Source organism: Mustela lutreola, chromosome 10 (assembly GCF_030435805.1).
Source record: "Mustela lutreola isolate mMusLut2 chromosome 10, mMusLut2.pri, whole genome shotgun sequence".
Classification (NCBI taxonomy): domain Eukaryota; kingdom Metazoa; phylum Chordata; class Mammalia; order Carnivora; family Mustelidae; genus Mustela; species Mustela lutreola.
In genome coordinates, this window is record NC_081299.1 from 82,639,234 (window position 1) to 82,662,797 (window position 23,564).

A 23,564-nucleotide genomic window follows, 5' to 3' on the forward strand; every position below is an offset into this window, starting at 1 on the left:
GTTATGACAGGGCAACCCAAGGATCTTTGTAGTGATGGAAGTCTTGTATCTCAACTGTGGTGGTAGAAAAAAACCTACACGTGTGGTGGGATTGCACAGAAGTAAACACACATGTATGCGCATATACAGATATGTGCACAAAAATAAAAAAAATTAAAAATCTGAATAAGATCAGTATATTGTATCGGTGTCATTATTCTGGTTGTGATATTTGGAAGAAGTTACACTGGGGAAACTGAGTAAAGGGTTCACAAGACCTTTCTGTATTATTTCTTAACTGTATGTGAATCTGCCACTCTTTCAAAATAAAAAATGCAAGAAAAAAATCAAGAAATATAACACATCCACCATTCCATCTTCATGATAATTCTTGCTATTACCCAGCAAATCAAAGTCTCCTGATTCCCCAATTCATAAGGCTTTCTAGAGACTCAATCATACAAAGTTTGTTCAAATTGATGCTGTTGGATATTAATCATTTAGTTGTATTATATGACTAACATATCTCTTGGATTTAATTGTATATGAATATAACTTTAAAATGACTATGAGAAGACAAAGAATTCACCTTAATATTTCCTGGCCCATTTAATACATACAGAAATTTCCATGAAACACATACTTGACTATATTCTAAAAAGTATAAAATATGCAAATAAAAGAGGCTAATCCTTATCACCATACAGATTTTTTTTAACTTTTATTATATTTTTAAACAAAATAAATTATATACTTACCCAGTAAATAAATAGTTAATCTATATTGAGTTATATTGTATATTTACACAGCAATATAGTATATATATATATATATATATATATATATATATAACTTAATTTTTACCTTGATGGTAGGTATAGGCTTTTTGGGGATAAAATGCTTCCTCTCAAATGGTGGCAAAGCTGCATTTTGTTCTTTCTGTCTAATCTTGTTCTCTGCTATGATTTCCTTGCGCTGCTCCAGATAAGGTCCAAAACTTGGTAGTTTCTAAAAGGTAAATGCACAAATAAGAAAGCGTGTTAGCTCACAGAAGAGAAAAATGTGGGGATATTAATACATAAGTATTATCAACACACAAATGTGTGTTTTGAAATTGTTCTTATATACTGTAACAATGTCTTCATTTATTTGAGACTCATTAGGTATCAGATTCCATTAATTATTAAAAAGAATTAAAGAGTGCAATACTTTGGCCAAATATATACATATTAAATATACAGACATTGGGAGAAGGAGAGAAGTAAGTTGGGGGAAATTGGAGAGGGAGACAAACCATGAGAGACTGTGAACACTGAGAAACAAACAGGGTTTTGGGGGGAGAAGGGGTTGGGTGAATCTGGTGGTGGGTATTAAGGAGGACCTATACTGCATGGAGCACTGGGTGTGGTGCATAAACAATGAATCTTGGAACACTGAAAAAAAATAAAATTTTAAAAAATACACAGATGTTAATTAAATATATTTCTAAATGGAATAAAGTTCACAATGGTAAACTAAATCCATTCACTTAAAATGGTAGCTATTAGACCATTTGTTTGGTTCGTATAGACAGAAGGTAAAACCTATTGATGCTTTTTTTCCTCTTCATCAGGTTTTTAGCACAATATAGACACAGCCATAGTCCCTGACAAATGCTTTTGTCAATAGCAAAGGTACTTTGCCAAAGTTCTAATCTGTATCTCTATTTTATTGTGTTCAAATTCTTACTACATCTCTTTAAAAACTGTAACTAATGTTGATTGCAATTTACTGGAGTAATTGAAAAATAAAATGGTAAAAATATTGATTTCTCCGTACAGAAAATAAATTTTATTTTGCATGAAGGAGGCAAAAATAGAAATGAAAAGCAGAGGAAATATCACAGGGCTTAAACAAACTCCATCAGTATTCAAAATCACATCATGGAGCTTTAAATCTCAAGGTTATTCAACTGTACTTTACAAAGTTCATTTAGAAAGATACCTGGGTGTAATGGAAAAATGCTAAGTGGTTTCAAGTTAACACGAATATGCCCTCATACTATTCATTATCCCACAATTATTCCCTCTTCACTTTTGTCCTTCTCCTCTTCTAGAACCTTTGATCTTCACTTTTACTGACACATGAAGCTGGTGATAAACACCACTAAATTCCAAATGTTCTGTGTCCGCCTATAACCTGGAATTGCTGGGTCTCTTTTCTAAGACTGCAGAAACACCCTTTCTTCTCTCTCTCTCTCTCTCCTACAAAATAAAGCCCATTTATCTAGCTGATAGAGGCTTGGAAAACTACAGCACTCCAAGGTCATCCTGATCTCTGACCTAGCAAATACTTCGGTGAAAAATCACACTTGTTTTGAAACATTGGCCTCCACCTGCCAGGTTGCATAACGTCCCAGGAAAATGAGTTCTCTAGTCCTTTAGAGATGTTAGCAGGGTACGTAAGTGAAACTTAACCCACACTCCAATTCAGCCAAACTGTCCCTGAAAATTTATATTAGCAGAACATATTTATGTGGAAATATCTAAGATTGTTACTTCCATTCTCAATTTACTATAATTATGTCAGGAAGTTGAGCAAATGGAAGCAATGTTATGAATGCCAAATTATTTATATACAATTAAACTAGAACTCTATACTTCATTCCTATACCTCAATGCTTTCCTAAATTACAATATGTAATGATTTCAGTAATATGAAATAATATGATGAAGGGACAGAATATATTGTATCTATTTTACCATAAAATAGATGATGCTGTCTTGTTAGAAAACATCAAATCAATGAGTATAAAACAGATCCTCAACATTTATCACATAGGCAAGCCCTTTTAATGTAGAATAGATAATGCTTGTTTGAAATATCCTCTTATTAAATAACCTTTTCTTGGGGCAGATGAGGATGTTAGGGATTATATGTGATGTCAAAGTTCAGATAATATGGGGTTCAGAGAACATCTCATAAGGTGGTAAACGCATGTCCACATGACATCACTCTTGTCAGAATATCACTGTTTCCACATTTCGCTTCTATACCAAGGGCACTAAATCCTAAACTTATATTATTGAAGGTTATAAAAAGTCATTAAATGTTGAAACAATTGACCTCTGGCTCTAGTAGATTCCTCATGGTGGCAAGCTCAATGAAATGCCGAACCACTATCCAGATTCCCTGAGTCTTACCAACTGAGCACTCTGATTCCATCCAAGAGTTCTATAAATGTTATTCAAAAGAAATCATTCCTGGAACTTTTTGATCTATCTTCTTTTAAATATAAACCAGAGGAGGCTTTTTTTCCCCATTTAGAATATTCTTTATCCAAAGGGAAATAAAATAATTAAGTTTAAATTGTGATATTTTCAAATAGTTCCAGTGATTATAATAATAATAATAGCAATAATAATTATAGTATTTGAAAACCCCTTGGTGCTGAACAGAACACAGCCTGAGTAAACATCTAGCATCCTGATATTTTCTGTAGTTTTTTTTGGGCAGTGATTGACCACATTTGCCTTATTTAAATTATATTGCCTTTCTATGGCTAACAGAGCTATGAGTATAATGTGATAATCTTTTCTAATTAGTCCTAAGGAGGAGTTCTCAATTTAACATAAAGATTCCTACAGGATTTTCTTTGTGTGTTAGTTAGAGCAGTCAATGGAAAAGAAGGAAATCTCTTGCCAATATTTTTTCTTTAAATCGAAAGCAACTCACACATGATACCAGTGACTGCCCTCTCCAAGCTTCTACCATTCATTCATGTCCAAGTCAAATAGGCTCATTTGTGTGTAGTTTCTCACTGGTATATGGAGGTCCCAGAGACCAGGTGTAGTGCCAACTTCCAAAATATCAAGGCTGCCATAGATTTTGCTTTCTGCAAATTAGTATAAGAAAGTTTAGTGCTTTTTAAGAAATTACTTTGTTACAGAGGAGCCTGGGTGGCAAAGCTGGTTAAGCAACAGTCTTGATTTTGGCTCAGGTCAAGATTTCAGGGTCGGGGTCTGGAGATCGAGTCCCATGCATCTGATTCTCTAGTCAGTGCAGTTTGTCTGAGATTCTCTCTCTCCCTCTCCCTCTTTCTTCTTTCCCTGCTCATGCTGTCTCTGTCTCTCTCTAAAGTAAATAAATAAAATCTCTTTAAAAATTCCTTTATTATGTATTAAGAGGGCTCTACCATATCTGAGTTCTGAATATTTTAAAAGTTAAGTTTTCTGAAAATACAAAAGATCAATTCTCTCTTGCACCAGACGACCACCTTTACACACACTACACTTGGCCTCACGTTTGTGTTCAGACCTTGCCAAAAAAAAAAAAAAAAAGAAACAAACAAACAAAAAGCAAAATAAAACTGAGAATGAGTGAAGACAAATGCATAGTTGGCTGGTGTGTATGTGTGCAATCAGTGATGATTAATAAAGCATTTAGTTCAAATCTCTGCCTGAACATATAGTTAATTGATTTCCTATTGCAGAAGGAGAAGCAGCAGAGCCTGACAGAGCCAGCAGCAGGAGCTTTTCCTCTTCATTCATTATTTTCTTACAGAAAAAGTTGTAGCCCGCGGTAACTCAAAGCAAGGGGTTTTGAGCGTCATGCTATATTTCTTAAACAAAGAAAAAAGTTCTTTACGACTATCAAAAGCTGCTTTGTAACTGATGAACTCAACAAAGCTCCGAAATGGTATGATTTTTGTTTCAATACTTTCTCCAGGGATTCATCATTGATGAATTTGTTCTCACCAGAAAAGCTAAATCCTACTCATTTAAAGATAACAGTATCTCACACTAAAACTGTCTCTATCCAGATATAAAAAGCATTACATTGCCGATAGAAAAGTGACAACATAATGAATCAACAATGATATCTTAAGCCAGCAAAGCTTTAAGGTAAAGCAGTCCATTTGGATTATAATTTATTCATGGATCAATCTAAAGGTAATTGAGCATATTATGAAGTAGAAAAGCATTCTTGTTTCTAATAGAAGCAGGTACTGGTATCTTCCAGTTTAAATTGCATAATTTTTATGAGAATGGCAGCAAGTTGGCTAATAGCAATGGTGTACAGTGCTATAATGGATCAACTCTATTTTCCTAATCATACTGCCTTATCTGATTGGAAACAATAAAAACAAGAAAAGTAATTACTTGACAGTCAAATGGTAATAAGTTAAAAGAGGATTTCAGGTTTATACTGAGTGTAATCTACCTACATAGGTATACACACGCATATATAAAACCACACATATACACTAAGTACAATACATATTTATATATATATATAATACTCAATATAAACCTGAAATCCAAATATATATATATATATATAATTGTGTGTGCATGTGTGTGTATAATATACTTGTGCATGTGTATATGTATAAATATATACACTGACAAAGAAATAAGTTCAAGGATATATGTCTCACAACTATCCAAGAATTGCTTTTTTTTTAATACAAATCCAAGAATTGCCTTTTTTTTACAAAAGTCCACATATGACTTAGTTATACTATTTGTATTCTGCCACTTATTCAACAAATACAGTATCAAACACTAGCTCTGGATCAGAAACTGTCCTGTACTACATTAAAGGTTAAATAAATTCTGTATAATATGTGTACATTTAACAATGTTACACATTTTCTATGTATCCCTTGCCATACATTAAGGGTACTGTCAGCTTGAATTATATATTAAATATTTCTGGTTATTGCAGTTGTCTAAAGGAATGATAAACCAAACTTCTTGGAAAACTGTTTGATCTCAATTAAATGACCATTAATTGGAGATTAAAAAATGAAGAAAATAAAAGAATTACTCTTTAAAAATAAAACAACTCAGGAAGGCAAAGGAATACTTTTTAGATACTCAAAATATACAGTTTGGACCCCAATGGCTGGGAACATGGGTTCTCTGAGTGTGTTTCTAGCATACCTTAATTTCAACCACTGTGTGCTCAGCATGACATACGTAAGGGAAACAGAGGTGAGAAGTCTCAATTCTGCTCTGTCCAAATTCAGTTACTTTTCTTCTTCCTTTCTCTGAATTATTAGAGTAGTGAACTGCTTACATTTGATCCTGATTTTTATTTCAAAATCCATTTTAGCATGGCTTAGATTCAGAAACTCAGATTTTTCCTGTAACTGACATGTAATGCTTAATCACTGACATAACAATAAGCAGTTTTTCATGATATTATCAAATTTGGACAGTGGAAAACAGTAAAAGACAAAGAGGAAAGGACCATCTACATATTTCATAATACTACATGGTGCCCAGTGGATAAATGGGGACAAAGAAGTCGGACATGCAAAATACCTGAAATTAATGAAATACAACTGTTAGTTGAATCTGGCAAATTGAAGAGTACAACTTTTGATAAACTATCTGATGTCTGAGTCAGTCAAAAGCGATGACAGTTCGTGCTTCTCAGTGACAGTAGAAAGCCAACATTTGCATAGCGGTTAGGGTACTGATTTAGAAGTAAAATTTGCATTAAAATCACAGTTTTACACTCATTAGCTGTGTGACTATGAGCCAATTACTTAACCATTCTGCTACTAATTTTCCTTATCAATGAAATGAGAATGACAGTATCTAACACACGATGTTGATATAAGCATTAAATGGAATAATATTTGTAAAGTGCATGCCTGCCAATTTATTCCCATAAGCCTTAACTGCTTATATTGCATTGTGTACCATGCTCCATATTTCCATGTTGGCTATTACATCCCCTTTGCTAGGCAAGCCCCTGCCAGTCTTTTTCATCTGGTACATGCCCATTTGGCATTGTAGTCTCAGCTTGGTTTTCATAGCATCTAAGTAATCTTAACTGGCTCCCCTCCCCACAGTGTTAGGGTCCCTCACGGTGCTCCAGAGCACACCTTAACCCCTGTACTCCCCACACTGCCTTACCCTGGTAGTCTATGCCTCCACGGTCCCTGCTTGAGGTCCTAGAGAGTTACTTTTGATCCAGCAGATACTAGGTATACAAGATTTTTTTGAAGCTTAACAAATGAATGAATGAATATCTTGAATGTATTTTAAAAACCCAGCTGGTTTTTCGAAATGTCAGATAACCTGAAACATGACTTTCAGAAAAAAATGAATTTAAACGAATACGTCCATTTAACATTAAAATCAAATGCAGTAAAAAAAAAAAAAAAAAACACCATATTTATACATACATAAGAGCTGTGATTCATAAACTCAAAAACATTTACAAAGTGCCAGACACTTGAGATGTATTTATAAAAGACAATCTGCGACCTTATAGAGAACCTATAGTTAATCTATAGAACCTATGTGTTAATCACAACTGCAGTCCTCCGGGACAAAGGCTGGGGCACAGGTGACACAGAGTGCTAGATAAGCAATGACAATGCAAACCTAACCCAGGCTGAGGGGTCAGAGTGTTTTTTTAGAAGAGCTGACATCTGAGCTAAATTCTGAAGGATAGGTTGGCAAATGGTGAAGATGGAGGTGTGAGGGCCAGGAAAGGGGAAGAAAATCCTCCCAGTGGAAGAAACACCAGAGGGAGAAGGGGTGCACTTTGGAAGAGGTGCTGGAGAGCCAGCGGACTGCTAACCCAGTGCTCTCTGTTTAATAAGATAGAAGAGGGCGAGCAGTTTCCTCTGTGAAGGGAACCACATCAGAACATACGTAAGGAAGAATGTCAATCAAGAGAAGAAAATCTAACATGGATAGAATGCTAAAAGAGGATGACAGAGGGAAGACCTGCTTTTGGTCAAGCACTGGGGAGGTGGTGGAGCCACAGAAACAAGAAGGAGGAGGTTCTTTTTAAAAGCAGCACATGGCTTTGGGAGGAAGACTGACTCATATTGTTTGAAACTGAGTTGAGAAAATTATTATTTATACTAAAATATTATTTAAATGATGCCTATCAGGTTCCTCTAAAGAAACAAATTTATGAGATACCACCTCATAGCAGTCAGATGGGCTAAAATTAACAGGCCTGGAAACAACAGATGTTGGTGAGGATGTGGAGAAAGGGGAACCCTCTTACACTGTTGGTGGGAATGCAAGCTGGTGCAACCACTCTGGGAAACAGCATGGAGTTTCCTCAAGACGTTAAGAATAGAGCTACCCTTAATGACTCAGCAATTGTGCTCCTGGGTATTGACCCCAATGATACAGATGTAGTGAAAAGAAGGGGCACCCTCATTACAGGGTTCATATCAGCAATGTCCACAGTAGCCAAATGTGGAAAGAACTCAGATGTCCATTGACAGACGAATGGATAAGGAAGATGTGGGGTGTGTGTGTGCGTATGTGGGTGTGCATATATACATACAATGGAATATTACTCAGCCATCAGAAAGGATGGATACTTATCATTTACATCGACATGGATGGAACTGGAGGGTATTATGCTGAGCAAAATAAGTCAATTAGAGAAAGACAATTATCATATGGTTTCACTCATATGTGGAATATAAGAAACAGTGCAGAGGACCATAGGGGAAGGGAGGGAAAACAGAATGGGAAGTTATCAGAGAGGGAGAAAAAACACGAGAGACTCTTAACTATAGGAAACAATCTGAGAGTTCTTGGAGGGGAGGTGGATTGGGGGATGGGTAACTGGATGATGGGCATTTAGGAGGGCACATGATGGGATGAGCACTGGGGGTTTTACACAACTGACGAACTGTTGAACACTACATCTTAAACTACGTTGGCTAACTGAATTTAAATTAAAAAAGATAAAAATATAAATAAATTCCCACCTGAACCCTCTCCCCAAAACAATACCTTTAGCTTGGAGTTTGGGAGGTGAAGCCTTGTGCATGATTTAGGAGGAACAAAAGCAATGAGATGGCCAAACCACTGTGCCTGAGGAAGGCAAAATTCTGAAACAGGGGGAGAAGAGAGAAGAGAGAGAGAGAAAAAGAAAGAGCAAAAAGCGAAGGAAGAGAGAAGGGATAGACGGGAGCAGAGCCTGGTAGTATGCGGGCTGGGGGACTTTAAAAAAGAGGAAGGGCTCATATTCAATTTGAAGCTGTTTGCGTTGCTGCAATTGAAATCCTCTTCTCTGACCCTTAAAACTTAAATAAGTCTCCTACGTACTTATATGCCTTAGAGAGAAATTTGGAAGAAAATCAGCAAAAATAGGCTTGAGTTTCATGGTTGGGTGGGCATATAGCTCAAAGAATAGGAACCAACAAGAAGTAAGATTGAGGGAGATGCAGAACTCGGCAAGAAGGAGAATTTATAGCCGGAAGTGACCTAGAGAACATAATCTCCAGGGATTTTACAGCAATTTCCAGAAGGATGGACTGGCTGATTTCAGCTGACATTGGTTCCATAGGCAGTTTTCAGGAAGAATAGGATAAGTAGAGGAAGAGATGCACAAACAGTTTGATGTAACTCTGACCCAAATGAGCACTTAATTCCAACTAAGAGATTAAGGGAGATGTCTAGTGAAAGGGGAATTTAAAGTGTGACAAAGGGTTATAAAAGGGAGAAATAGTATGTGGTGCTGAAAAGAGATGAGACAGATAAAGGAATGATGAGGAGAGGAATGAGAAAAAAAAAAAAACAGGATAAACTCATTCTTACAGAGCTAAAATATAGTACAATATAGTACATGACTGGGGAATAACAGCGATAAAAGCTGGGAAATTTAGGGAGGGCTCTGAATTCCGGGCAAAGCATCTTGGATATTTGTTCTTCAGGGTATAGGGAAACAACAGTTATTTGAAAATATGCAATTGGATGCCTTTGGTGGCCGAAAGAAGGGTGGGTTGAGGGAGTGAGGATGTTTGTGGCAGAAAGAAGATAATGATCCAGCATGGCGGAGATGAGATTTTGGTAGAAGCATAAAAGTGACATAGACGGCCTACGAGATTTTTTTGTTTGTTTCTTTCAAAAGTCTATGGTACTCTGGAAAATAGAGAACATATATTGACTAACCACCTCAACTCTAACAGCCTCCCATTGATCTTCACCCCCACACTGCCCACGGACTGCTTCACCCCTAGTCTCAGTGATTTCTGCCTGACACCACCCAGTTTTCACTCTCTGTGACACAGAATCCTTCTCATCATGATGGACCTCTCTCTTTGCTGCATCTTTCTGCAAATGACCCCTCCTCTCTCACCATCCCCTGCTCAGTCAGAATCTCAAATGCTATCAAAATCACACAAGAGCTTGTGGTTAACCGGTGGCCGCAGAGGTTACAATTTGCAGAAGAGTTCCTTCTCAGTCAAAAAGAACGGGAATTCACGCTGTGGGGAAGCTGGGATTAGTTTTTCTTTCCTGGCACTCTGGAGGACCCTTGCTTATATTCTGTAGTAATGATGAGGTGGGGAGAAGACTCAGGAACATCAGCCTCCTCGACAACAGCTGGGGTGGGAGGTGATTATAAGTTCGACGAGGGAAGGAAATGCATTGTCAGCACCATCTTCATCAAAATCAGCACATTAACTGAGCTTTGCTGTACACCGGGCCCTCTGCAAAGCACGGGAGGACATTATCCGTTCTTTCTTGCAACCCTATGAAGTGGGTATTATCCTCGACCCTGCTGCAGACCAGATCACAGTTTCAGAAAGGCTAAGCAACCTGCTCCAGCTCTCGGTGTTAACAAATGGCAGAGCTAGGATTCACATCCCAGTCCGCCAGATGCCAGACCCTGTGCTATGCTGTCGCTCACGTTTCTTTATAGTGTTTACAAAGCTCTGTATTAGATAAGTGTACAATATATTTTTGATTGATATAAAGACACATACTACACATATAATCCATTCTTTGAAATCTACCCTTCCCATTTTTACTCATTCCACAAACTATGGGGGGAAAAGTGTTTCATACAGTATAGTGTTTAAAAAAAAAGCTGAACACATACCATGCAAAATATCTGTATTATTTCAGTCCTGTTTATTATTGGCCTCAAGTTTAATGAGCTCAAGTTAATACAGGTGAAAGGCCAGAGTGTTACATGCAGCAGTTAATGAAATACCATAGAGCTGCTGAGAAAATGATTAGCAGCCAAATGTGAATTTAATATACTTCATTCTCAAGAAGCAATGCCCGCATGGGAGGCTTCTTTCCGTGGGAGGTAATATTGGAAAGAGCACTTGAGCGTTAGAAGATGGGGTTGTGTTCTTAGCCTCGATATCCCCTCATCTTGTGACCCATGGGAGCCAGTGACTCCTTTGGGTCTCAGTTTTCTCATCTGTAAAATGAGTGGGTCAGAGCAGATAATTTATGTAACTTCCAGCAATGTTTTGTTTTGGTTTTCAAATTCACAGTTAGAAATCCTCAGGGTTTACAGGACGCCTGGGTGGCTTGGTCAGTTAGGCGTCCAACTCGATTGCAGTTCAGGTCATAATCTTGGGGTTGTGGAATCAAGCTCTGCATTGGACTCTGCACTCAGTGGGGAGTCCGCTTAAGATTCTCTCTTTCTCTCTCCCTCTCTCTCTCCCCCACTGCTCTCTCTCTAAAATAAATAGATAAATCTTAAAAAAAAAAAAAAAAAAAAAGGAAAGAAAGAAATCCTCAGAGTTTATGACCAGGTGGTATCGCATCCATAGTCTTAACCACATCACATCCACAGTTTGTGGATGAAGTATTTGACTGAGTCACAAATTATAACTCTTTTCCTTCTATTTACAGAACATTTCAAGTCTTTTGAAACTGGAAGTATGAATAATATGGACAATGTTTATCAAACTCCCAAGGTTGGATGAGTTCATAAACTGTTCTAGGCTTTAATGGTGGAAGGTACAACCAAAGATATCTTCTCTATTTTCTAATTATGAAATAATAAAACCTGTATAAATAATTAAGATAAATAAAATAGTTTTTAAAATGAAGGCTAATATAACCTGTATACATTGAGAAATTCATTTACCACCAACGCTGCACCATAATTATCTTTATACAGTTTGGTTTATAGTTACAACTCACCTGGATACGTTCTATACAAATGAACCACATGAATATTAGAAGTGGATATAAGTGATACCAGACATGAAATTGCCAAGTCAGTAAGAATAAAACATAGACACACATGTGGTTGCATTTGATATGCAGTTACAGGATGTTACAGGATGGGAGAAAATGGAAACTTTTACTGAAGCAGTGCAATACAGAGCGATCACTGGATTTTGGGATCAGAGACCAAGATACTTGGTCTCTAAGACAAGTCACTTGCCCTATGTGGACCTTGGTTTTCACCTGCATAAAATGGAGATAGCAATGACCATTCTGCCTACTTGCTCTTCAAAACGACTGTTTGAAATAGGAAGGCACTAATAGATTATTAAAATACAGCTGTTACCATTTTGAAAACTATAAAGCAGTACAGAAGCAAAGTGTTATTTTATTACAGTGAATGTGATTTGTATTTGTGTACAATTTTTTTTAACATCTTTACAATGTAAAGATGAAGTGAGTATTCTGCATTATAAAAGTGTCACAAAATATTAGCCTCACATAAAGAAAGACTTCCTAAGCTATAGTCCTTCCAGTGCCTTTGGAGAACTTTGGATGAAATAATTTGCTTTGGAAATCCACCTTCAAAATGCTACTGCTTTCATGGCTAAATGTTGCATAGAATGTCAAGGGCAAAAACCAATGAGGGAAAATGGAATAAAAATTACCCCATACAATGGGATAGAAGCAAAGAAAAGCAGAAAAATGGGGTGATGAGGAAAATGGGACTGCTATAAATATGAAAAGAGCATTCCGGGGTCAGGCTATGTTTGGAGCAAGAGTGGAAGATTAATCAATCTTTTCCATATTTATTCAATATGATACTTAATATTTTCCCTACACAGAAACACCGGGATGACTGCTTTAAGCTTTTTTTACCTGAAAGTGTGGCATAGGGCATAAAATATCACATTTTGATCCAATCAAAAACCCTATTTGGAGTTACAGTTCAGGACATATTGGAAAAAATGATCATCACTTTGATGAAAGTCCATTTTTAGGGCTTCTATGCTAAGCAGGAGATTTATATTGGAGAGAAAATAAAAGGAAGTCCAAGTTTTTAGTTGAAAGGAAAGAAATTTAGTAGGATGTATTTAACACGGGACAGAATTTTTTGTATGTGTGGCAAAATTCTCCATAAACCACAGCTTTTGCATGCAGACATGGAGATAGTAGCAAGCATCCATAAGATAAAATTCATTTCTGTACCTGGGTCATTACTGAAGGCAATCATTGCCCCACAGATTTTGGATTTTCCTCTCTTTTTCTTTTTCATTACTATCTAAATGATACTATGATTATTTATGCATCTCTATTTTTCTGAGTAGATCATAAACATTTTGAGGACAGGATACTTTTTGAAAATGTTTTATCTTTACCTTAGTTCTTCGTACGTAGTTGTCCTTAATTAACTGTTTGATGAATGAATGAGGGATTAACACCAACAAAAAGCTATACTGACAAGAAATTTCAACAACCTCAATGTGTGTGTAGTCACAGCTTAATGCTGATAACTGAACACTTTTCATATAAAACATCTAGACAGGTTATCTCTATACACAAGGCTTGGCAAGAATGAGAATCATCTAATGCTTAATGACCAAACAACTAATTTTTGGCCTCATCCAAAATATTACTTAAACCAATCCCCGATAATAACATTTGCTTTAAATTGTAAAACATCCTCTACAGCCTGACAGATTTGGAGTGATAAGGTATTGTAAGATATAGTTCCAAGAAATTAATTTATATTCAACGGTGTAGAGCACAACACAAATAATTTCTTTGTATTTTCCTAATTCTTTGCTTAAAGTATTCTATCAAGAAAATAATAACGACCAATTATTTCACTCTCCTGTTCATAAAAATCAAACAACCAAGTCAAATAGAAACAACAAAAAAAATTAAACAACAAAAGAATTTGTAAGCCAGAGTTCTTAAAAACCCATTATTTTATTGAAAATATACTTTGAACAGTTGTGAATCTAGGCAACCATTGTATTAAACATTAAGCTTCTAGAAACAATAATTCACTTGACATCTGTGTGTTTCGTGTAGGCCCTATGGCCACGTAGGCCACACTGCTCGTCTTTAGACCTTCCTGCTCTTGAGTCTATTATAAAGATGAACCTCATGTTTGGCAAAGCTAATACCACAAAATGAAAACAGTTGTCAGAGAGACCCGCCATTAGGCTTGGAGAAGAATGATCTGTACATAATTTTCTGAGCTTCATCAGATATCAGCCAGTGGATGAACATCACATGTCCCTAGAGTCATTAGGACCAAATTCTAAAACTGAATAACACAGTGACGGTACTTCCAGCTATAGAAATTATTTGTGTATATTATCCATTTAATTTTTACAATAATGGAATTATCATAATATTGATGAAACCTAAGGGCCACCAATGTGGCAAGCACACAAAGCCCAGTGCCACATAACAGTAATGGTAGGGCACAACCAAACCTAGGTCTCTCACCTCCAAGCCATGCATCTTCTTGAGTGCCAGTGTCCTTTCTCAGCTGTTTGGCTGCCGTGTCTCCTAAAATTACTGTATGGCCTATGTTTTAGGAGAAGATACCAAGGGTAAGAGCTAATCAGAAGACATAATAGGGGGGTGCCTGGGTGGCTCAGGGGGTTAAGCCTCTGCTTTCGGCTCAGGTCATGATCCCAGAGTCCTGGGATCAAGCCCCACATTGGGCTCTCTGTTCAGTAGAGAGCTTGCTTCCTCCTCTCTCTCTCTGTGCCTGCCTCTCTGCCTACTTGTGATCTCTCCCTCTCTGTCAAATAAATAAATAAAATCTTAAAAAAAAAAAAAAAGAAGAAGAAGAAGAAGAAGAAGAAGACATAATAGGTGCCAAAACAGAGATGATGTCTATCCTCAGGGAGTTTATGGTAGTTTGTAATGGAATGGAATTAAACATAAATAATCCTTAAAACATATACAATGTGTGCCACAGTTTTCAATGATACACATTTATCTGATCATTTAAGGTCAAGTCCTATCAGACAACAACCTCTAACCCTTTCTTGTATCCACCAGGCAAAATCTTTGCCCATATTATCTCAATCATCCCATCGTTTCGTTATTTACAGTTGAAAATCGAAGATGGCTACAGAGTATGACTGCTCCCCCCACAACCTCGTGACTATAATCACAAGTGAGCACGCAGTAGGGCCTCACTGTGTTACTACCGATTGCTCTTCAGCTTCCTCTCTCTACCACGTGACATTTTTTTGCATCCTCTTCTTGCTTCTAAAGCTTGAACTGCCACTCCTTTTCCTTCTCAATTGAGGACCTGCCCTCACATTATCAAGTAAAAATACCGAAGTAGTATTTCTATTCTGCATTTTGTAAATCCCCCTTATCTGTACTATCAACCTTCATCTTTTCTTCTGTTATGATGGGAGGTACCCTTGCTTTTACAGGATCCACCGAGGGTTCTGTCCTGCATACGTTTGATCACCGGAAGAAATCGAAATCGGCTTCTTTAATTTTTATCTCTGACCATCCCATGATTCACTCTCATTTTCTTATTATTTCTGTTAACATACAAATGTGCTTTAATCCCTCCCCTCCTCAAAACAAATACACAAAACGAATAAAAGAACTCTGTCTCTGCAGCCACTTCCAGGCTTCCTCATTTGCCTAGTTCCCTTCAAACCTGCCTGCAGCCCTGGTAATTGCAGTGTCTGATCTCCCAGACTCAAAACCCATTCAACTCCTCAGTTACTTGGTCCTGGAGTTGGTCCTCCATCCCCAGACACAGAAATGCTGTGGTGATGGGGCCAAAGACAACCTTTATTTTGCAGATTGGATGGCCACACTTTCGTGCTCATTTTACTTTCTGCCTCAGCAGCATTCAATCAGGATGACCCCCTCTCTCCTTCCTAAAATACTGTACTACTTTTTTTTTTCTACCTCACTTCTGTTTCTCTGTAATTTTTTTTTCTTTTCTTTTTCTCTGAAACTCGTAGGTTGGAACATCCAAGTCTCAGTCCTAGATGCTCTTTTTTCCCCTCTGCCAGTGACCCTTTCCAAGTGATCTGATCCTATGGCTTTAAATATCGTTTAAGCTATGGCTTTCAGATTTAGAGTTCCAGTTCTGTTCTTTATACTGAGCGCCAGACTCTTATATCCAATGACTTAATTAACATTTAATTAGATGTAGAGTGATCTCAAACTTAACGTGTCTTAAGCAGATCCTTTGTTATTTCACTCCGAACATTCTTTCCTCAATCTTCCCTATTTCAGTTAATGAAATGACTGCTGACCCATTTGCTCAAGTCAAAAACCTAGGGCTATTCTGGATTTATTTTTCCCTGTATCCTCCTCTCTAGAACAACTCCTTCAGCAAAACTACACTCAAAACAACCTAATTCTCTCCACTTCCCACCATCTCCATTGATATGGGTCTAGTCCAAGGCTCCAATATCCCTCACCAAGAACACTGCAGTCAGTAGCTTCCTAACTGATCTGTCTACTTTCTCTTTTGACTTGCTATAATGTATTCTCCAGATAGTAGCCAGAGCAATTGTCTTAAATAGAAACGAGAACATGTCACTCCTCTGCTTAAAACTCTCCAGTGATTTCCCAAAATACTTAAAATAAAATCTAAAAGCTTTGCACTGACTGAAGGCTTATCTGGCTCCTACCTTCCCCTTCAATTTTATTTTTTTTAAATTTTATTTTTTTAAAAGATTTTATTTATTTATTTGGCAGAGAGAGATCATAAGTAAGCAGAGAGGCAGGCAGAGAGAGAGAGAGGAGGAAGCAGTCTCCCTACAGAGCAGAGAGCCTGATGCAGGGCTCGATCCCAGGACCCTGAGATCATGACCTGAGCCGAAGGCAGAGGCTTAACCCCCTGAGCCACCCAGGCGCCCCCAATTTTATTTTTTAACCACTCTCCTCTTAATTTGCTACCTTGCAACCATACTCGTGTACTTTTTGCTGTTCTTAAAAAGTCTTAGGGCCTTTATGTTGGAGAGGAGGTCCTCTAAATTATACTCTGTATATCTTCCTTTTGATAATGATCATATTTTTTATTCCTTTACTTTATATCTCCATCCTTTGTAGAAGATACAAGCTACCAAATAGGATGTTCATAAATTTTGTTTAGTGATGTTCCCCTAGAATTTTGAACAATACCTGGCCCAGTATACATTCTCAAATGAATAAATGTATGGTTAGTAGTATATATAGGATAAACAGTACAGTACTTCATGTTGGCTTTCAATCTTGGTTCCATTATGTACTATTTAACCTGGTCAAATTTTGTTTTATCTTTATAAGATTTCAGGTGCCTCATTCATAAAATGGGAATAACATTTCATAAGGTTGTAGTAGGGATTATATAACTTACATAAAATGTATACAATGAAGCCAGAGCTTGGTAAACAGTAGGCACTTATTCCAAGTTAGTCTTTATCATCCACATCATATTATTATAGAAATCCTCGCAACACATTCTAGTTTTCTTTCTAGTATTAACTTTGCTTTAGCACATTTTTCTATGTGCTTAATATGCTAAAGTAAACATTCCCTCTCCCTCGTGTAAATCCCCTTTTCCAGCTTTTATAAGGTAAATCAATGGCTTAAGCATGTTTTACACGATGGAGAATTGCTTATATCACATTTAGACTGCATACACTCTATAAAGTAAGGATTACTCACATAGTTATATAATTTTATGCTCCACATGTTGAAATAAGTAAAATTAAGAAAATGAAGATTTGATAGTTGCAAAGTAAATATAAACATGAGTTCTTAAAGAATGAAAGCAAGACCATTCCGTAGCCTAAAGTAAATGCTGTCATCTGTGGGGGCTGGGGAAAGATGCTACGATCTGAGCCCATTACAGTGCTACTTCAGGAACATCTGGCAGTCTGTCACTTCACAGGCAACAACATCTTCTCTAAACAGAATAGACTCGAATTCATCAGGGATTCCCATAGTACAGTATATGCTTAACTTAAGTACCTGCTTTCCGTGATTTCCATAGATTATCATATTCATGACACTGTGGAGTGAAAGCATTCTTCTCACTCTCTAACCAGAACATGAAAAAGAAATTAAAACATTGGCAGGCACTTTGTCTCCAGTTTGTTGGACAAGTAAGAAACGGATTTTCCACCCATTTATGTAAATGAAATTCTGTCAACTTAGAGCATTTTAACAAAGATGACAGCCGCCTGTCTATTAATAAATACTTGACAGGATAACAATTACAATTGTAGTTGACTGTTTTTCTTTCAATAAATGTAGGTCAGTGGGTATTTTAAAAGAATTTATTTAAAATAAATTTGCAAACCCCAATAACTTTTCCCCTCATCTCTATTAACCCAGAAAGAAATGTTAACATGTGCATTCTTGCCTTCTTGATAGTGGTTTTAGAACATTATGGCCAAAGCCTTTTAAATACACATGACTATGTAATTAAATATATGCGTGCTTACTCTGTGTACACACACACACACACACACACACACACACACACATATAAATACATGTAAGGCATCTATCCTTGGGTCCAATATTTTGAATTCTATAGAAAGACTTAAAGCCTAGTAGGCTCTCTGCTGTCCAGAAGTGGTTATTCAGATTAGGGATTATCTTTGTGCTGCTTCTTCTCTCTGACTTTGGATTTTATTCATTGTTGACTATCAGAAAGGAAGAGTAAGGATATGTAACAAATTAATTAATCTGGTTACCGATCAAGCTTTGGGAATACATTTAGTAGAGAAAGAACTGAATTCAATGAATAAATTGAGTTTTGAGGGATTATCTATGGAATTCATTAATCCACTCTGGCCCAATGCCCCATTAGTTAGATTTCAGAAAGTGACTTTCTGAACAGAATGAGGATGAAATTTTGAATTTTTTTTGTGAAATAACTTTCCAAGACAATTTGTTTTTCTCTATCTAGTGGAGTTTGGGAGAAAGTCTATGTTGATGAATTAGAATGTCAGTTACAAGTACTCCCCAAACAGTGAATAATTTTATCTTTATCTACTACAAATTGAAAACACAATATTGTATTTCATCACATTTAAGATGTTATCATACATTGCTTTTATTCATATAGTAAGAAGAAAATCATAAGCAAAATAAATTTTTCAAAATATTACTAAAACTTCTAAACATTCAGTCTGTTAGTTTAAAGAGAAGTCAATTGTAAGACACTCCGAAAAAAGTTCATGTCTTAGAATGGATGAAATGCATTATGTTCCTCAAATACTGACTGGTTCATTTTTAAGTTTCTTTCTCATCACTGTCAGTAGCTATAATGTGCTATCTCATTATTCTGAGAGCAATGTTATGTGAAAATTACATCAACATTCCTAAAATCCTATTTGTAAATAAAAGTCCAAATTTTAGAAGTATAAAACAACAACAACAAAATTATTGTCAGACAAAAGCAGGAATAAACAATGTTCTACTTCCAGCTTTATCCCAGAAAACAATGTGAATATTTGAAGGAAAAAGGCAGGGAGGGGTAGTTACTAGATATTTCTGATTTGGATTGAGTCTAGATTTAAATGCTTCTGAGATAGATGTCTGTTGTTTTTTGAATTCCATTCTTCCCATATGTTCTCTATAATAGATAATGCCAATTTTTTTAAACTGAAGATTATATAAAATATGTCTTTGTATTTATGTCTTCGAAGGTGATTTCTAGGAGAAAATATCACAAATAACACTTTTCCTTCAAAGAAAACCATAATGTTTGACTATTTTATTTTGTATATTTTTTAAGAGCACAATTTACCTCTTGGATTCCTGTATGATGGTCTCTCCATGAACTAAATACCTGAGCAGTTGACAGACTTAGTTATTTCTAGGAAAAATTTCTGTTGATCACTGTCCAGGGGTTAATCCAAGCACTGCTCCTTAGGGATACTTTTTCTAGGACAGAATGAACCACAGAGAGAAAGATGTACAGACAACGTCAAAAGATACAGAATCATTATGCCATTTAATGGTTGCTGTGGGTTACATCAGCCAAGTCCTAGGAAAGTATGTTTTCCCTAAATAAGAATGATTCAAAGAGGTAATGTCATATTTTATTAGAAACTATAAAATCATAAGCAAATACCATATATTCTTGTTAGTCATCCAATGATGGGATTATGTATAGGATGGCACTAATAGATTACTTAAATATAAATTACTGCCAAAATTGTCCCCCACTTCAGAGACATTGTAATTAATCCATCTCTTATGTCGGATGAACTGGGAAACTTATCCTTCTGATCACATAGGATTTACTGATTTTCTTCATCTCTCTCACTCAGTAATCCTTTTACTTCTCCTTTCTAAGTTTATAATTTAAATGCAATTTATTCATTATTGAAAAAAAGACCCTAGAATAAAGAGGATGTCTTTGAGTTATGGCTAAAGAAGCCATTACTGGTTATACAATGGTCTGAATTCTATTACACATATGATAATCTGGGGAGCCTCACTCCCTACTTGCCTTCATCAATGTTTTGTGTCAACACACAGAATTAAGGCAGTGTATTGGATTTGGGGTCCTCCCCTGCTCAGACTTCTTTCATATAGTCTGGCATTTCCTGTTTGAGAGAAAAATTCTTGAGGACCAGAACTGGCTGCAGTTAAGTTCTCTGGTTTTTCATCAAAATGGATTTGGATTTTATTATTTAAAAATTTCAAAATAGCAGATTGGATAAATTGACATTAATTTCTCAAAATCCTACATGGCCACTAAAAAGAAAATCATATTTCAGGGTTTTATAAGAAATATATAAAACTCTTACATATATATTTTTTGGACTGAGAAGTAATTAGAGCAGTATACGCAGTATTATGAATTATTGTTTTTTATGTATACATATACATATATATGTATGTATGTGTATATATATGCGTATATGTATACATATACATATATAATCGTGCATACACAATTGGGATCGGTTCATAGTGAGATTAGAGATGATCTTTTTTTTAACGATTTTATTTATTTGAGAGAAAGAGAAAGAACAAGTGGGGAGGTGGGGTGCAGAGGGAGAGGGAGAAGCCAACTCCCAGCTTAGTAGGAAGCCTGACCTGGGGTTCCATCCCAGGACCCCAGTATCATGGCCTGAGCCGAGGGCAGATGCTTAACAACTGAACCACCCACGTGTCTCTAGAGATGATGTTTTTTACACTTTTGTATTTTGCTAATTTTCTTCAGTAAGCACATTTATTGTGTAATCAGAAAACTGTTATTAAAACAGATTTTCTTTGGAAAAATATTTATTTATTTATTTAGTTGAGAGAGAGAGAGGGAGAAAAATGGTCGGGGGGCAGGCAAGGGGAGAGAACCTTTCAAGCAGACTCTCCACTGAGTATGGAACCTGACATGAGGTTCCATCCCAGGATCCATGGGATCACAAACTGAGCCAAAATCAAGAGTCAGATACTTAACCGACTAAGCTACCCAGGCATCCCTAAAATAAATATTGTCTTAAAGGCACACTAATGGGAAATATTATAAAAATCTCATGGGAATAAAATCATAATTACTATTATGGCCCAAATCATTATCCTGTTGTTATTTTATAATATCTTTTAAAATTTTTATATATTTTAAAGAGAAAGAGAGAGAGAGAGAGAGAGAGAGAGAGAGCACATACGCTCATGGGCAAGGGTAGGGCAGAGGGACTCTCAAGCAGAACTCAAGACCGTGAGACCACCACCGGAACAGAATGAGTCGGATGCTTAACTGACTGAGCCCCCCAGGCACCCTTATTGTTGTTTTTTAATAGAATCTTCCAATTATAATTTAGAACGGTAGCTACCAAATGAATCTAAGCTGTGGGAGAGTACACATGTAATGGCTACACAGACAGAAATACTTTAAGCAGACCTTCTGTCTAATTCTAAAATATGGTTCAGTATATATTAAATCAGAAATGTTCAGTCATTTTACCATTCTATATGTTTACATTACAGATTTTTATTTCTGAAGATATGACTAAATTTCCATCCTATATGGAGTGGTGGTAAATTAATGTACCTCAAATAATTAAACTGTAATGTGAACTTTCCAAGAATTAAAACTCTAATGCTAGTTTTTATAAGAGTGAGTTATTTCTCATTTATATTTCTCAAAGAAGATATACATTTAGATAGATATATACATGAAAATATTCATATGCAAATACACAGAATAAAACTTTGCCCCTCCAAAGCTGATCTACCCAAACAACTGTAGATTTCTGAATATGCCTGAGCCTAAAAATACTGCATCTCTAGAAAGATATTTGGTGGCAAGTATCATCTGCACTTCCAGACAGAATGAACAGAGCTGAGAAGGGCTATAGTCCTAAGTGTTACCCTCACACCGAGTTCCGACTGGTCCATTTGTGGATTAAATAAGAACATTTTTGATGGGCTGGTGAGATCTTTTGTAGGCCAGTCCTTTTAAGCAGAAGTCAGTGAGTATGGGAGAAACTTCACTAGAATAATGAAACCAGATTGTAAAAATATGAAACAAAGACTATATATAGATTAGAGATGGTAGCGGCAAATAAGCTGACGTTGGAAAAATAAGTTGTCAGTAAGGGAGTTAGAAGATCTGTAAACAACAGTTGGTGAGAGAGAATGAAAGCTGTGATTTTATAAGCTTTTAAGACCCATAAAGGTAATATCTACTTTACAAGCATTTAAAAATGGGCACTGATGTGAGTGATTTGCATTATCCAACCTCCTCCTCCCGACAGTCTTTCAAGGCCAGACTCATCAGCCCCTGTTTAGCAGGGAGAAAACCAGGGCTGGGGAGTTGTATTCAGAAGACAGAAGAGTTTAATGACACAGATCACTAAATGTCTTTGGAGTCCACATTATGAACCCATTCTGGAGCATGTCTAGCTCTGTATGCAAATGATCTGATGGTGAAGAAAAGACATTCACAGGTGATATGATAACTCGTCCTCCATGTGCTCCCCCAAAGACTCAGCTGCCTTCTAGTCCCCCAAATGCACTGCTCATAACTAAGCTGAGATCTCCTGCTCCAGCAATACAGTCAGCACGTGGCACACATGCTTCGTACGAACCTTCTCCCTGGAATACACTTTTCTTGACAGAATTTACCTTGCTTGTGAAGCAGAAGTTACCCGGTCTCTATACGGAGTCACCTTATTGCTCTGCATTAATGTGGTTTGGAGTCCTATTCAGACAGCATGGACTTCATCAAGATGACGTATTTAAGTTTACATCCCCGATAACTACCCAGATGGTGAATGTCCATGCTGGGTGCTTGATATGCCCATCTTTCACCTGCTAGTTGATCCCACCTCACACCAGCTGGATGTGAAGAGAACATCTGCAAACTGGAAGCGGAACCATAATCATATCTGGCAGGTGTGAATGTATGCAAGGTCAGTCTCCTGCAAGATTGATACACAGGCCCCCTGAACCCAGAGGCTGCAGGACCATATGAAAAAGATGTTCAGCTTTTTCAAAGGAGAGTGGTAGGCACCACTTCTTTGTTTGACCAATCTAAAATATAAGACCCCTATGCAACTAGCCTTTCTCCATGGAACCTTTCTGTGTATGATGAAGCCAGAGAGAAGATGCTGAGTCAGAAGAAGCCTGGAAAGCAGCACGATAGAATTTCATGTTGCT

The 23,564-nt window shown here is 36.7% G+C and overlaps 1 protein-coding gene across 4 annotated transcripts in view; it reads right to left on the minus strand.

The window, feature by feature from the left end:
* Positions 1-23,564, minus strand: part of DPYD (dihydropyrimidine dehydrogenase) — an 833,169-nt gene that overhangs the window by 23,355 nt on the left and 786,250 nt on the right. For 3 of the 4 annotated variants that reach the window (XM_059138488.1, XM_059138490.1, XM_059138487.1), the window contains one exon: positions 844-987. The exons of the other annotated variant lie outside the window; for it this stretch is intronic. In XM_059138488.1, the coding sequence (XP_058994471.1) occupies positions 844-987 (144 nt within the window). The remainder of the gene's footprint in view (positions 1-843; positions 988-23,564) is intronic. 4 annotated transcript variants of the gene reach the window in all.